This window comes from Thrips palmi, unplaced genomic scaffold (assembly GCF_012932325.1).
Source record: "Thrips palmi isolate BJ-2018 unplaced genomic scaffold, TpBJ-2018v1 HiC_scaffold_10, whole genome shotgun sequence".
Classification (NCBI taxonomy): Eukaryota; Metazoa; Arthropoda; class Insecta; order Thysanoptera; family Thripidae; genus Thrips; species Thrips palmi.
Window position 1 is genome coordinate 13027112 of NW_023144621.1, and position 16416 is coordinate 13043527.

The 16416-nt window shown below is 55.0% G+C and overlaps 2 protein-coding genes across 2 annotated transcripts in view; one reads left to right on the forward strand and one right to left on the reverse strand.

Annotated features, from left to right (window-relative positions):
- Window positions 1-16416, forward strand: part of LOC117639006 (KH domain-containing, RNA-binding, signal transduction-associated protein 2-like) — a 137338-nt gene that overhangs the window by 44208 nt on the left and 76714 nt on the right. Inside the window, exons 2-3 of the mRNA XM_034374302.1 lie at window positions 4143-4178; window positions 9754-9848. The gene's annotated coding sequence lies outside the window, so the exon portion shown is untranslated. The remainder of the gene's footprint in view (window positions 1-4142; window positions 4179-9753; window positions 9849-16416) is intronic.
- Window positions 13646-14440, reverse strand: LOC117652875. The gene is made up of 2 exons (XM_034398056.1): window positions 14281-14440; window positions 13646-14073 (listed from the first exon to the last, which is right to left on the reverse strand). Exons 1-2 carry the CDS (start codon window positions 14347-14349, stop codon window positions 13723-13725), a joined length of 420 nt encoding a protein of 139 aa, XP_034253947.1. The 5' UTR covers window positions 14350-14440; the 3' UTR covers window positions 13646-13722.

A 16416-nucleotide genomic window follows, 5' to 3' on the forward strand; every position in this document is an offset into this window, starting at 1 on the left:
TTTCAAATGTAATTGCTCAAAAATTTCGTCGTGATGACATGAGTAAAAACGGAATGCCGCCTACTCTGAGCGCGTGCCTCTCTCCAAATCGAGGGCTTGGGATCTTCCGAGAAGTGCTCACCGAGCTCTCCTCTCCGGCCTCGTGGCGGCTGCTGGCGGCTGCCGGGGCGAGCCGCGGCGTCTCCTTCCCAGAAACTCAGAAACTATAATCCGACAAACTTTGCACATCATTATTGTTTGCAGCGATTTTCGCAAGATCTGGAACAGCGCGCGCGCGCGCGCGCGCGAGCGTGTGTGTGTGTGTGTGTGTGTGTGTGTGTGTGCGTGTGTGCAGGTAGAGCGTGTTTGGTGGGCCCTGGTTGTCGAGGTTGTCACGCCGCCTGGGGCAACTACTTCTATATCACGCCGCCGCGAACCAGCCCCTACACCAACAGCACTAACCCCCTAGCCGCTCCCTCCCCACTCCTCCCCTCCTATCCGCGGCCCACTTTTCGCGTCTCGAGCTGCCGCCCCACTTTTCTACCACTCTTGCTTTGCCACACCAAACCCGCGCATATATTTCTCTCTCTCTCTCTCTCTCTCTCTCTCTCTCTCTCTCTCTCTCTCTCTCTCTCTCTTCTCTCTCTCTCTCTCTCTCTCTCTCTCTCTCTCTCTCTCAATCAATTACCGATTCAATAATTAGCGGTCCGCTCCGCTCGACCGCCTCGCACCTGTTGGCGCATTTTTTAGCAGATGACACCGTTGCTAAAGCTAAAGCAAGCTATACAATTGTAATGAAGGTGTCAGCTTGCTTTTACTCTCGAGATAGTCTTGAGGCGGGGCGGGACCATGCGTCTGTGAGTGCGTGAAGCCGGCCTGGGCCGGAAAAGGGCATGGGGCCTGGGGCCGCCCCCTCCCCCCCTCTACCTCCCCGCCGCCAGCGCAGGGCGCAGTGGCGTTGCGTGCTGCGTAGCAGGCCTAGGCAAGGCTCGGCCGGCTCGGCTCGGCTCTCAAGCAGGGCCGAAGCGTGGCCTGCTCAGCTCGTATCGCCTTCGGAGCTAGGTCGGCTTCGCTCGGCTGATACCGATGCAGGATGCAGCGTGGCCCCGCCGCCGGCGACACCGCAGGCCGCTCGAGGCGAGGGGAGCGGGGGCACCGCACCGCACGCACAAAAACTGCTACAGTGTCACCGGCTGGCTTGAAGGAGCGCGTTGCACGTGTGAAGTGTAACAGCTAAGATATGTGGGAAGAAGCAGACGAAGCGGCCTAAGCTATGGCCCCCAGGAAGCACAACGAGAGCGTAAACGTGAAAGGGCCCGGCAGCTGTATCGGGAGAAAGGAGTCGAGAGTTGTCAATTTTGGTGAATGAAGTGATAAACAAGCATACATTAAAATAAACATTCTCATTAGAATGTCATCTGCTTCCACGTTAGCGTTAGCGTTAGCGTTTTTTTATAAATAATTAACGTGTTGCGCGTCCTTATTCGGCGCGTTTTGCTCCTTGGAAACTCTCGGCCGCTGCGGAGTGCAAGCGAGAGCGGATCGCGAGGTGGATCGAGAAGAGAAGGGGGGGAGGTCCCGGATGGAATAGCTATCCTTATTAAGCAGTCTTGTTTGACTCTGAGGCGCGCAGAGAAAGTGAGGGGAAAAGGGGAACTAGGACTCGAACCGGGCGTGTAACCCCACCAATGGATTCCTCACCCAAAAAAGGCGTTTCTTGAGCCAAGATAATGTACTTGCCATAAGTGAATTTTCTTGACACATCCAAGAAAATTCACTTATGCCAAGTACATTATCTTGGTTCAAGAAACGCCTTTTTTGGGTGCTCGTTCTGAGAGCAGTCCATTGGTGGGGTCACTCGTTGTGTTCGAGTCCCATTTAGCGACTCTGGAGCTCAAAACGCGTCCGGGATTTTGACGGTCTTCTGGCCCACTGTGCGGTCCGGCCAACGGGACATGCAACAGCGTGGCCGGCCCTCTGCCGCAGTGGGCCACTGCCGGGGCGAAACTAGGGTGCCTAAACACAGGGCGCTCCGATCGGAAACTACATGAGAGACAGAGAGAGAGAGAGAGAGAGAGAGAGAGAGAGAGAGACACTGAGAATCCAAACGCTATGAGTATAGCGTCAATTGGTGCAATGCGAAAGCATTGCACATGAAGTGCAATGCCTCCCCATTCCCATGCATTAGCATAGGGCCTTTTCGGGATGCATTGCACGCAAGGTGCAATATGGCTGTGGCATTGCACGTATGGTGCGATATCTCAGCTGCATCGCACCATACGTGCTATACTCATAGCGTTTGGAATGTCAGTGGAGAGAGAGAGAGAGAGAGAGAGAGAGAGAGAGAGACAGAGAGAGAGAGAGAGAGAGAGAGAGAGAGAGAGAGAGAGAGAGAGAGAGAGAGAGAGGCTGCAGAGGAAGAGAGTCTAAAGGGTCGGGCAGCTGTGCAATTTCCTCCCGTTTCCTCTTCGCGTGTCTTGGATGGCCTGGGCGGCCTGGACCGAGGCGTTGCGTCGCGTTGCGTTGCCGAGGACGCTGTCTCTACATGAGGGATGGCTCTCCCCGCTGTCCCGACGGCCAGCAGTGCCGCCAGCCTCGGCCAGCCCATCGGCAGAACGGCAGTTTGCGCGGAAATTTGCGGCCGTTGCGCGTCGCACCGTGGTCGTGGTCCAGGCAACGCCCGCCTCGGTGGAAAAGCGCAACAAAGAAACAACAGCTTCGACGAGTACGCCTGGGCTGCGATCGAAACTCTCCACCTAAACGCCAAGTCTAGTTTTTATTTTTTAATCCGTCTTTCTTCGGAGCGAAGTGTGCCACCGAGGTACCTGTAGCAATGCGTTAAAACAGCAAGTATGATAATTGTTTTTTTTTCCTTCAACTTTGTTTTTGCGTGCCAGCCAGGCTTCTGGGCTGAATGCCCCACCCTATACTGGGGGACGCTTCCTGCTGAAATGAATGCCGGGAGCACGCGCGCGCGCGCGCACACACACACACACATACACACACACACTCACACACACTCACACACACACACACACACACAGAGCGTAATGTGTAATAAACGCGGAGGGCAAGCAAGCGGGTAGAGATACGTGGGCCTACTTAGACGCGGCTAACGAAGTCGGTCCTTTCAGTCGTCCAGCGGGCCAGGGGCGGGCCAGGGGCGGGCCCGGAAGGGGAAAAGTGGGGGGGAGGGGGGCTGCCACCTCGGTGGCTAAATCCATTCCGTGTTCACCTGAGAGCCGGCAGCAGCAGGGCCCCAAAGGGACACCGCGCACCACTCAGCGAAAAATAATAAAGAAAACTTTAAAAAAATTGAAAAAAAAAATTATGTTGTTTCTCTGGGGGGAACTGCTGGGAGCTCTCGTACTGACGCGGCTTCACGCTCGCCTGAGAGTTTTTGGTAGGTTTCGTTTACCGTGGTGTAAAGGATACTTTCACTCCCGGGCTGAGTTTTCCTTTTCGCTGCCGTCGAGGCACGACTCTGCGTTTTTTTGTTTGTTGGTGTTGTTGGCGTCGCCGTCCGCTTCGACAGGACAAGGTGTCCGATTACCTGACTGCTGCGTGATAGTTCGTCGGATAGGGCCCGCACGCCACGCTGCAGGTGAATCGAGGAACAAGGACAACAAGGGGCGAAGACAACAACAACAAGGAAACTCCCGCCCGTTTTTCCGGCGCAGTAGTCCCTCGTATTTGCTGACTCGCGAGATTCGTGAGACTCGTGACACTCGTCAGACTCGCGCCGGCAGACTGATTCCGAGAGTCTGTCTCTCTCGCACTCTCGGGGCGCCCCGTGCAGGTGCGAGAGAGACAGACTCTCGGTCTGGCAGCTGATTGGCGTGTTCGGCAGCGCACGCTAGAGCCGCTTTGGCGTAGCGTGTCCCTTCGGCTGTCTCGCCGGTCTCGCGCGCCCCACAGTGGGCCAGAAGACCGGTGGAGGTGGCCAAAAGTCATGACGCGTTTTGAGCTCCAGAGTCGCTAAATGGGACTGGAACCGACCGTGTGACCCCACGAATGGATTGCTCTCCGAACAAGGAATCCATTGGTAGGTCACGTCACACGTTCGGTTCGAGTCCTATTTAGCTACTCCGGAGCTCAAAACACGTCTATGTGTCGCTTGGGACTCAAGAACCTGAACGCGCTCCTTTTCTTGTGTGTTGCAGGTCGGCCGGCTAGTGCGACATCCTGGATTCGTTTACGTGAGTACCACGTGCGTGCGTGCGTGTGTGTGTGTGTGTGTGTGTGTGAAGAGAACGTGGTCCCTTTGTGTGGGGCAGTGCTATCTCGCCGGTCACACGCGCGCACCTTGCAGAGAGAGAGAGAGAGAGAGAGAGAGAGAGAGAGAGAGAGAGAGAGAGAGAGAGAGCGCTTCCAGTGTGTGACCGTGAAGCGCGTCTCGTAACACTCACTCTCCAGCTGGCTGCCTCGAACGGTTTGTCATAACCCGGAGAAGCATGAGTTTTAGGAAACACAACAACACGGGGTCGCGAGGGGGAAATCACTCTTAAAAACTGTGACCCGACTACTCCCTATTACGTTCTATTACGCTATTACAGAAGGCTTATTACGCTCGAAAATATCCAGATTTAGCCTAAAATCGGACTATAATTAGGGAAAATCTTTAAAAATTTGGCTATTACGCTATTACTATTACGCGTAATACTAGGAATCGGTGATCCGACTATTACGCGAGTGATTTCCCCCTCGCGGGGTTGAGAGAGTGGAGAAGAGAGAGAGAGAGAGAGAGAGAGGACCGTGGGTGACGTGTTTGGTGTGCAGCCCCTGTCGATCTTCGCCTGTTTCCTGATATTTGCTCTGCCGATGCCACGGAGGCCGCGTGGAGTTGATGCGGCCCCGAACAACACGGCAAGCACAACGTCGGCCACGCCGAAAGCACCCAGAGGCGGGGCCGGTGGGGAAGCACGGCACGGCAGCGCGGCAACAGAGATGCCTCGCAAAGTGGTGCAGCTTACATGAACCCGGCTATCCACCGTTCTATCTCGAGACGCGATAGGATAAATAGTGGTGCACGCGAGTACACAAAGGGGCGGCGGGCGGCGGAGGCGAGCCTTGTAGAAGTTGGAGAGAGGCGGAGGCGGGCCTGAAAACATGAACACGGACTAGGGCCGGAGGAAAGGAGAGTTTTTTTCCCCTGCTGGGATCCCTCGCTTTTCCGAGGGCCTCGCGCGGCGTGGCCCCGCCTGGCCGCACCTTGGCCAGTCCTTGAGGGTGTCGGTGTCGGCTGGCCGTGTAACCCTCGGTGTAACCGGCACGTGAGGGAGGTGCAGTTGGCCGGTTTGGAACGCGCGTATCACACACGCCGCGCAAGCATGAATACTTGACGGGCTGACCGACCAGACCCCCCGGGGAGGGGAGGGAGGGGAGGAGGAAGGTTAGGTCGTAACCCCGTGTGGGGGCATGCAAAGGGAGGCGTTCCATATCGTGTGTGTGTCTGTGTGTGTGTGTCTGTCTGTCTGTCCGTCTGTATGCCTCTCTGTCCATCTGCCTGCCTCCACTCTCCGCCCGGTACTGACGTTTTCTCATTAACAGAAGCATTTTTTTATCACCAAATGCTTACTATATTCTTGGAAATTGCAAAAAACTTCTGACATTTTTGATTTTTAAATAAATAACAAAGAAAATTGTAAATGCTGAGGCAGAAATTACCAAGTATTATATGTGGAATAGCTCCCAGGCATGCGTCCGGAACGGGCTGAGGGTGATGTCTGGCTGTGTGCATGTCTGAGTCCGTGACTGTACGTTTTTTTTTGTCTGTCTGTGACTGTCTGTGGGTGCTTTCCAATCGGTCAATTTGGCAGTGTCCTCATCACCACTGCGTCTGCTGCATTTCAAAATTGGCGCGCGGCGCTCGTGATGTGGTTGCATCTCCTTATTTTTCATTATTCATTCGGGTGTACATTTCCAAATCCTGCGTGTGGCTTTCCCTGTCACGCCCACTTTTCCTTCTTCTTTTTATTTACAAAAAAAAAGAAGGGGGCAGAAAAAAAATAAAACGCGAAGGTAAATACGAGAGTGAGAGTCGTAACCCACGGGGGAAGAGAGGGGGAGAGAGAAGGAGGGACGGCAGCCACCTTTCCTGACGGATGCCCCCGTGCGTGGTTTGATCCACCCACACGCACGCGGGTCCGCACACACACACACACACACACACACACACACACACACACACACACACACACACGAGCGAGCGCGTCACCACGGTGGAAGAAAGTTTTGCACCATGACACACACATCGCATTGCCTAACCTCGTAGAAAAATGGCGTTTCAGGAAAGGCTGAGACGGCTGATGGGCAAACTGGGGTGGGGGGTGGGGGGAACGAGTAGAAACAAGAGAGAGAGAGAGAGAGAGAGAGAAACGCGCGAGGAGGGGAAGGTAAATACGACCGAGGTACGATGGCAGCTGAATTTTTCATAGGCACCTCCTCCGTTCCACTCCGTTCTCCGCGCGCCTTTGCCTGTAGCGATTTATGCTGGAATGCCACTGGATCAAAGAAGGGGGCGGAAAAAAGGGGGCGAACACGAACCGTCTTTGACGCGTGTTCCATCAATGATGCATCCTTGTCTAATGCGACACTGCGCGCGCGGCTGCACGGTGGGCCAGAAGACCGGTGGAGGCAGCTGAAATCCCAGACGCGGTTTTAGCTCCAGAGTCACTACTTGGGACTCGAACCGAACGTGTGACCCCACCAACGGATTGCTCTCCGAACGAGGATTCCATTGGTGGGGTCACACGTTCGCTTCGAGTCCTGTTTAGCGACACTGGAGCCCAAAACGCGTCTGGAGTTTGGCCGCCTCCACCGGTCTTCTGGCCCACTGTGCGCTGCCAACTTGGCGCGCGCCATCGGTGCGAGGCTAACTAGGCGCCTAGTTGTTGTCGCAGCGCACCGACTGGCTTGTCTTCTGCTGGCGCGGAAATGATTGAATCTCCGCGACGAGGGAGACAGAGAGACGCAGGGAGCAGCGCGACTGCTTCTGAGAGACCGACACAGTGTACTATTCCGTTCGGATTATGAACACGACGTGAGCACGTCTCTCTCTGCCTGCTCTTCCCACTTCCTTGGGAGGAACAAGTGGCGTGTGTTGCAGGAATTATTGGAAAGAGGTCGCGTAACGTTTGCAGTAACTACGCGGTGCAGCGCGGTAACTTACGCTGCCTCTTCCGAGTCGCTATTGTTATTTTGTGGTAAGGAGCGGGCCTACCAAGATATAGTGGGGTAGGGATTTCTCTCTCTCTTGGTGTGTGTGTGTGCGCGCGCGCGCACAGGGTGGGTGGTCTAGGGGGTCGTTTCCAGACATTGCCGGTCTGCAATGGGATTCTATCCTGCGTCTTGCGAGTTATGACATCCGGCGCGCGAGAGGAGAGAGGGGGAGGGGGGGGGGAGACTGGTGACACTACAAACCTGAAAGGGCCGACCCTGAAAACAAAGGACAAGGCCACAAGCGGCAGAACAGCACAGCCCTCTGAAAAGTTTTCTGCGGGCCGGCGCGGTATTTTGTAGCCTCGTTTGCGTAATCGCGAGGTGCGAACCGCGAAAAAGACGCTCGTCTATTTCGCCCCGCCGCGGTTTTTCTATTTGTTGTCGCCGTTTTGTTGTTGCTTCTGTTTTTGCTCTTGTTGTTGTTTTGCTGCAGCCGTTTGATTGCCGCTCGGCCGTCCGCCCTAATCTGCGTGTCGCAAAAACGGAAACGCGCTCCTTTGATTTAGTGGCGGGGGTGGGGTTATTGCTTTCCGTGTGTCAGTGTGTCATTCGGCCACTCACACACACACACGCGCGCGCGCGCGCACACACACACACACACACACACACACGCACAGCGTGAAGAGGGTGCCTGGTGGGGTGTGCATCCAGGAGCACGACGCTGCCCCTCCCCCTCCCCCCCTGTCTCTCCCTCCCTCCCTCTCCCTCTCTCTCTCTGCAATTATTTCGAGCAGTCGTCCAGCGCTCCTTGTCACGATTGATAATTTTGCCCCCTTTTTTGGGTGCGTCGCGCCGCCACCGCCGCTTTGTTTTGGCGAAATTCCTCAATTTATTGCGTTTGTCCGTCGGCCCAATCAATCCCCCGGACAGCCTCCGTTTACTCTGACAATACCTCTCCGGGCTCCGCGCCGCCCGGACCTGAGCCGCCCCGCCCGGTCGGCCTGCCTCCGGGCCTCCGGGCGCTCCGGGCAGCAGGCGATCCCTCGCGTGACCCCGCCTCGTCTCGCCTCGTCTCGCCTCGCCCCACCTGCCGTCGCTCCGTCTCTCTCGCTCCGCCGCCGGACGGCTGGCAGGGGCCGCGAGTGCGACGGAGACGGGGCGCGGGACCGACTCTCGGCCCGCTGATGTCCGAAGGACGGCGAGCGGCGCGGAGCAGCAGGCACTTTGCTGCGGCCAGTGGAGGCCGATGAAATCGTGCCTGAGGGCGAGGCGAGGGCGAGGCGAGGGCGAGGAGGAAGGGAGGACAAAGGACGAGACGAGGACGAAGGGAGGACGAGGCGAGGACGAGGAAGGACGAGGAGGAAGGACGGGGACGAGACGAGGACGAAGGGTAGACGAAGGACGAGGACGAGGCGAGGATAAGATGGCCTCTAGCTAGCCGGAGTAGGTGGCAGAACTACGTAAAATAAAATTCTTTTCAAAAAATTAATTAAATAAATCTGAAGAAAATCTGCTTTTACAACTTTGAGAATTTCTTTCGAAAAAAGTTCCAATTTAAGTGACAATGAATGTCCAGAAAGCCGTTTGAAAGATTCGCCACACCTGTATATAGATCCAGCAAGAATAAACGGTATGTTCATGTTCGTAGAGACACCACGGTCGGACAGGCAGTTACACCTTGGTTACACCGCGACACGACGACGGGGCGGTGGAGAGAGCCGCGTAAAAGAAAGCGTTGAGGACGGAGGCGGCGCTCAGGTGGCCAGAAAAGCGGTGGGTGTGGCCGAAATTCCGGACGTGTTTTTGAGCTCCAGTCGTGAATGGGACTCAAACCGAACGTGTGACTCCACCAATGGATTCGTCGTGCGGAGAGCAATCCATTGGTGGGGTCAAACGTTCGGTTTGCGACCCTCTTAGCGACTCTGGAACTTAAAAAGGCGCCTTGAATTCTGGCCCCCTCCACCGGTCTTCTGGCCCACTGTGGGGAGGCAGGCAGCTTCCTTCCCCCGACACACCTGCCGTCCTTTACGCGTCAGGCCAGACGGCCCCACTGGCGGCAGGCTAGCGGCAAGCCAGCCGCCATCAAAACTTTAATTCAAACAAAAAGAAGGACACGCCGCCTTCTCGCCATCACGGCACACTTTAAGTGTTATTACAGCTGTTTATGAAGGATGAGGCGTGCTTTTTGGGAGAGTTTCCGTCAGCGCTCGGCCAGAACACAGCCTCGGGGCTGTCGAGGCCTCGGTCGAGGCGGTCGGGGTTCGTGGGGTGGCGCGCCCAGAAAAAACAAACAAACACACCAGCAGCAGCAGCGGCAGCACGCATTTGCAATCAAGCGCGGGGCGCCTCCTGTCTCGCTCAGCGCTGCCGAGAAACACTTCAGCTGGACGCGACAACTGTGTCTCCAGCCCACAGTGAGCTAGAAGACCGGCGGAGGCGGCCGAAACTCCAGACGCGTTTTGAGCTCCAGAGTCGCTAAACAGGACTCGAACCGAACGTGTGACCCCACCAATGGATTGCTCTCCGAACGAGGAATCCATTGGTGGGGTCATACGTTTGGTTCCCTCAAAACGCGCCTCTGTGCATCACGGCTAACGCAAGCTTTGTCGCCAGGTTGCCCCTGTCGGCCATGGAGCGGGAGGCGGCCGCCCAGGACCACAGCCTCCACATGCACGGCGTCCACGCCACGCTCCTCTCCTCGAACAATGGTGAGTGACGTCCAACGTTCGGCCACACTGTTCTTCGACCGAGTGACGTCATCTGCTTCAGCATGCGGGTTCTGTCACGTTCGTCGATAGTTTCTCTTCTGTTTTTTCTCTGAAACGGGTTCGAGCGAGGGTTCGAGACGCTAAAAATCCAGCTCTTCTTTTTTTTTTTTTTTCGCTATCTCGAACCGCGGCAGTCGTCCCCGTGCCCTACTGGCAGTAAAAGGCTGCCGGCTGGAAGTGGTATCGTAGCAGCAGGCTCGGCGAGGGCCCCCCACCGCCAGGGCAGTGCCAGCGCGGCCGTGTACTTGTTGAGCGCGTCACCCGCCCGCTCCTCGCCCCGAAGACTACCCACCCCCCTCGTTCGGTGGCGCCGTACCCGCCGCCGGGTTGGCGCATCGTTACTGCCTCGATACGCAACGGATGGCTCCATCGTGCGCAACGTTCTAACGCCCCCTCTGCACCGTGCATGCACTGTGCGAAAAGGGCCCTCTTTTCCGTAGAGATACACTGGACGGCAGCAAAAGTATATTTCATTTCCACAATGAATAAACGCTGGGCTAAAAGAGTATGTGGCACTAGTAGTGACAAGAGTGACCGAGGGGGTAAACACTTGCGTAATACCCTGTACACAAAAGTCGGGTATTACGCCGTAATACGCGTAATAGTAATACATTTTGGGACCAAAAGTATCTAAAAATGTCACTTTTCAATGAAATCGAGGCGTAATACATGCGTAATACAAGTGTAATACCCCGTAATAGGGAGTAGTCTGTACAAGGTTCACCGTAGTGTTTACCCCCTCGAGAGTGACTCTAACGACTAGAACCCACTTTTCAGGGTGTAACGCCCGCAATTGAAATGCTCTCTCTCTCTCTCTCTCTCTCTCTGCCTTTTGTCCGCATCCTAATTCGCGAGGCCTGATTGGCCAGCGATATGTGAGGCCCGAGGTGGAGACACAATCAACGCCGTCAGCCAGAAGTGGAGGCAGCGCCGCGATACGAGAGAGGGAGAGGGGAGAGAGAGAGAGAGAGAGAGAGAGAGAGAGAGAGAGAGAGAGAGAGAGAGAGATTGGGGGGGGGACGAAGCCAAGCCATCCCCTTTCTGATTGAATTAGCCTTTACGATAAAGACAGCGGAACACCTCCAGTGCGTGCGAGTGTATTTCTAAGTGTGTGTGTGTGTGTGTGTGTGTGTGATTGTGTGTGTGTGGAGAGAGAGAGAGAGAGAGAGAGAGAGAGAGAGAGAGAGAGTGTGTGTGGAAAGAGGGCAAAGGGTGGGTGGGTGGGTGGCCAATACAACGGTCACCCAACACACGCACAGGTCCTTACACACACGCAAACGCACAAACACACACACGCACGCACAGACACTGTGAGACGGCAAAGCCCTTAGCCGCGGCTGGTGCCTACCCTTCACCCCGTGCGCGCACCCGCGCGGCCCCCCATACAACACGACAGAGAATATCAATTTCACAGCAAGCACGCGAGCTTCGTCTGTGTGTGTGTATGTGTGTATGCGCGTGCGCGTGTGTGTGCAGCACTGTTTTCCTCCTAGCCACACACCTCACTCTTAAAAATACTAATCCAAATATTTGATGAAATCTGTTATTGTAGTTCTGCAAACCAAAGTGTGTACTCAGTATGCGTCTACAGATGCATTCTTGCAAGTACACGTCTACAGGTGCATATTTGGCTGAGTATACATCTGCAGATGCATAGTTGAATGAGTATGCGTTTGTAGATGTGTACTTAGCCAAGTATGTATTATAGATGTGTACTTGCAAATCTTGCAAGTTGACGCATACTGAGTACACCTTTCAGTTTGTAGAGTACTTTGACTAAGAATCCATAATGTCCTATTGCACAATTCATCATGTGGGTCCTCTAACTTTTTTTTGACATGCCAAAATCTTAAAAGGATGGACACCATCAACATTTCACAAACAACAATTTTTTCACCGTTGTCATGTACGATTATTAACGTGACGTTCGCGTCGGAATCGTTTGCACATTTCGTCGCGTCTCAACGAACAAAGAAAAGTGTGATGTGTTTTTGTTTTGTTTCGTTTCTCGCCCTTTGTTGCAGTGCTGCGACGCGATACGACGCAGGCCTTCCTTTGTGCGCTTGGCAGCGTCATTAGATTTTCACACCGCGAAAAAACGAAAGCAAAACAAAGTGTCCGGGAAAGTGGTGGAAAGTGCACTCGGCTCGAAATACCCGGAGGTTGGGCCGCGCAGATTTTAACGCCGGTAGTAAAACCAGTGGGGCGGGCTTTGGGCGGTCAGTGGGCTCTTGGGTTCAACAACTTTGTCGTGTCTGACGGCCAATTCTCACAACAACGGCGCATAAAAAAACACGTAGCTGCAAAGCAAAATTTACACTGTAACTGTGTTTTCGTCAGACTGCGTCTTTTTTTTCTCTTTGTCGGCGGCGAGCAGGACAAGACAATTGGGCATAAGGGCATCGGATTGGATAAGGGTGGCCCTTAGAGGCCACTGTATGCTCGGAGCGTGAAGGCCTGAAGGGCATGGAGAATGCAGGCTGGGCCCTGGCCGCCCTGGCCGCCTTGGCGCGGCCCGCCGCCGCCCAGACCCATAACATATTGGCGTTATAAATCGACGAACCTTTTACCGAGCGGAAGGGCCGGCCGGCCGGAGGGCGGCAACGGTAGGGCCTGGGCCGCCTGGCTAGGGCCAGCCCTAGGGCCAGCCCTGCCGCCAGCCCTTGCAGGCATCATTCACCGCATGCATGGCCGAGTGCGCTAATCAGCATAGGCCTCCAAACTGTCTCAGTTGCGAAGAATTCAAACGCGCCTCGAGAAAGAAAAGAGAAATCAAAAACAAAAACAAACAAGAGCGGGTAAGACCACGCCTTTAAATGTTGGAGGGGGGCCGTCCGAAAATTCAATTTATTTATGTTTTAGCGGAACGAGCGGTCTGCACCGCGGGGACGGACCGTAAAGTGTCGCACGCGCTTTTGGCGGACCGCGCCTACACTCTCAAACGCACACACGCACACACACACTAACACACACACGGCACGGAATGCTTTATATATGCTCCTTCGGGGGCCCGCTTCGCCGCCAGTCGTCATAATATCGTTTCTTTATGGACGCTCCCCCGGCGACCGGGTAGGTGAGCCGTCGGCCTCGTCTGTCCACCCGTCTGTCTGTCCGTCTGTCCGTCCGTCCGTGCGTCCCGTTCGTTTACGGCGTCGCTACGAGGTGCGAGGGCGTCGCGCCGCCGTGGCGCCACCGATAAGACCTGCCGCCCTGTGGTGATCCGGGGCGTATGGGTAGCCGAGCGTGGCGGCGGGGCGTACACAGTGGGCCAGACGGTCAAAATCCCGGACGCATTTTTGAGCTTCAGAGTCGCTAACCAGGACTCGAACTGGACGTGTGACCCCACCAATGGATTCCTCGCTCGTAGAGCAATCCATTGGTGGTCACACGTTTGGTTCGAGTCCCATTTTGCTCAAAACGCGTCCGGGAACGAACGTGATGACGATCCAATCCCAACATTGGCGTTCCATTCGTTGGTCTTTAACAGTGTAGCCGCGAGCGTGGTGCGCTGTGCGCGATCTTTTCGCGGTGATCTATTGTGGGCGTTTTCGTCACTGGACTCGGCCGAATGTGACACGCTGCCGATGACGTCATCGTCCATGCGGCAGAGCGGAGCGTTGCCAATCAAACAATGCTTTGCATATGGAGCGGGGCCAATGAGCTATGTCTGGCCTTTCATTTTCGTGTGTCGTCCGTCCTTCATATTTATGCGGGGTTGGCCAAAAAGTGAACATCAATTTTACCAGAAGAGTACATTTAATCAGTTCTTACAGCGCACATGCTGGAAGAAATTGTGCACAAGAAACCAAAACTTTCAGTTCTTTTTGCCTGGTGAGAAAGTAGTGCCACACTTGATAATGTCTGCGACTCGGAGTAGCCCCTCAGTTGTGTAGGGTGCCGTCGTCCCTTCGTCGACGAAATAGATGAGGGTTTGCCTCAGCGTCGTGGACGCCTTCGTCTGGTCAAGTGCCTTTTTCTTGCAGCGTTCGACGCACTGAGAGAGAATCTGGGTGTCGGTGGCTTGCTTGAGCTTGCCAACGCATTGGGTCAGGATGTCCGGTTTGCGGGCTAAGGTTTTCTCATCGAGAATGTTGCCCGTGGCTTTCAGCAGAGCGGCCCTCACCGCGAGAAGAACTCCTTTTGTCTCCTCGAGGGACCTTGCACTCTGTGTAACAGCAGTTTCAAGGGTTCTCTATTACGTTCAGAGTAATTCGTATTGGAAGGCGTGAGAGCGCGTCACCATCGGCTGTCTGTGTGCACACTGGCTGTGACGTTCAAACGAATGTGACATCATATTCAAAAGAACGTGACAAAATTCACACTCCAACGAATATGACGTCACATTCGTTGGCTACCAGTGCAAAAGACTTACGTGTACGGCACTAGGCAGGACTGCAGCCAGGACAGCCACGCTGACGAAAAGAACTGCGACCTTGCTCATGGTGGACGCTGGTATTGCCACTGAAAGACAGCTGACCGTTATATAAGTCGCCTGTGAAGGCGGCCTGTCATGACGAACGGCACGACTGGTACCCTCTACTATCAGTATGTTCGGCGAATCAAGTGCCATCCAACGACTTGGGTTCTGCACCGTACAGTTTCCTCCCCCCAAAGCAAAACAAGTCGTGGCACGAGTTTGGTGAACATGAGTATCGTGAGTACAAGCTAACGAGAGTGTACACTGAAAACCCAAAAGTGATTTACTCCGCACGTGTGGTGTAGACTGAGACCGCACCACCAAACGTGGAGTGGGTTTTCCGCACATGCTCTATGTTGTGCCCGCACAGAAGTCTCCTGCAGACCACGTTTGCGCCATGTAAAAGGTTTGGAACTTCATAAGCTAGACCGCGTTTCTGATATGTAACGACCGCACCATTTGATGCGGGCCAAGTGGCACTCGTTTGACGGCACCAGTTAGGTTTTTTCTTCAGGAATCCCAGGTACTGCTTCAAAAAATAAGTTCGGAAAAATAGAAAGCAAACCGAAAGAAGCAGGAATAGAACTAGGCGAAAGAAAATAATAAAAAGAAGAAACGGGAGGAGGATGAACTAAAGAGAGAAAGGATAGAAAAGAAAACGAAGTACGGGCAGCAAGAGCGGAATAAGGAGAGAGAGAGAGAGAGAAAGAGAGAGAGAGCTGACGTGTTTCCGTTTAGCTGTCACAGCAGGAAGGCTGCACCCCGCCACGCCCCGCCCCGCCACACCTCAGAGCGGCGTGCCGCCACCGCGCGGCTTGAAGGGGGCCACTTATTTTTCGCCGTGCTGGCTGCCTGATTCCGAGAGTCGTTTTCGTCGCTCCGTCTCCCTCACACCTGTACGGGTCGCTCCAAGAGCGCGAGAGGCAGAGCGACAAAACCGACTCTGAGAATCAGTCTGCCTTGGAATGTGGCCCTGGAAGAGAGAGAGAGAGAGAGAGAGAGAGAGAGAGAGAGAGAGAGAGGCGTGAGGTGATCCCACTGTTAATTTCCCTGCATCCTTGCCACCCTTTTGTTCCCTGGCCAAAAGCTCCGCTGCTTGCCGAAGAAGGGGTCCAAATGCCGGAGGCATGGTTTCCGACCAACATCGAGTCGCTGCACAGAGGGGGTGGAAGAGAATCGTAACCCGGGGGTGGATCGGAATCGTAACCCGGACTTAAATTTTGGCTCAGGTATTCGTCACCCAAATTTGGGAATCATATCACGCGAAGTTGAGTCCTCCGAATTCGGGCGCTATAAACATGCCTCCTTCAAAATAGGGCGTTGGTCCAGAGTTTTTGACTCTCGGTGTGTCCTGAATTTCGTGGGGGAAAAGTTTGGGAGTGTTTTCCGCGGCAAGGTGTGTCCGACCGTCCCGGATCACGGGGGGCCCTCTGGCTTTGCCACTGCTTTCGCCACTGCTTTCTCCAGCGCGGCGCCGCGACGCTCCAGCGGCTCCAGCAGTGCGCCGGCAGTGCGCCGGCACGGCCGGACTCCGGCGGGCTTCAAGTTCGCCTTGTTCTCCGAGTCATAAATGTTTCATGGTATCTCTCCTCCGGTGATTTAGCTCACACGCCGTATTCAAATCGGTGGTCGCATTAGGGCAGGCGGTCACGGGGAAGAAGGCGGCGAGAGAGAGAGAGAGAGGGAGAGAGAGAGAGAGAGACAGAGGGAGAGAGAGAGAGAGAGAGAAGCATAATGCGGCCGTACAAGGCAGTGCCGGCCGCCTGCGAGGTAGGCCGCGTGGGCTCTCCAGTGTACGAGTGTTGCCTACCCTGCGTTCCGCAGGCGCGCTTCTGCGCTTGCACTGTGTGCCAGAAGACCGGTGGAGGCGGTCAAACTCCGGGACGCGTTTTGAGCCGCAGAGTCACTAAAGAGGACTCGAACTGATCGTGTGACCTCACCAATGGATTTCTCGTTCGTAGGGCGATCCATTGGTGGGGTGACACGTTCGGTTCGAGGCCCACCTAGCGACTCTGGAGCTAAAAACGCATCCGGAATTTTGACCACCTCCAGTGGCCTTCTGGTCCACTGGGTCCACTGGGTCCTCTCTGT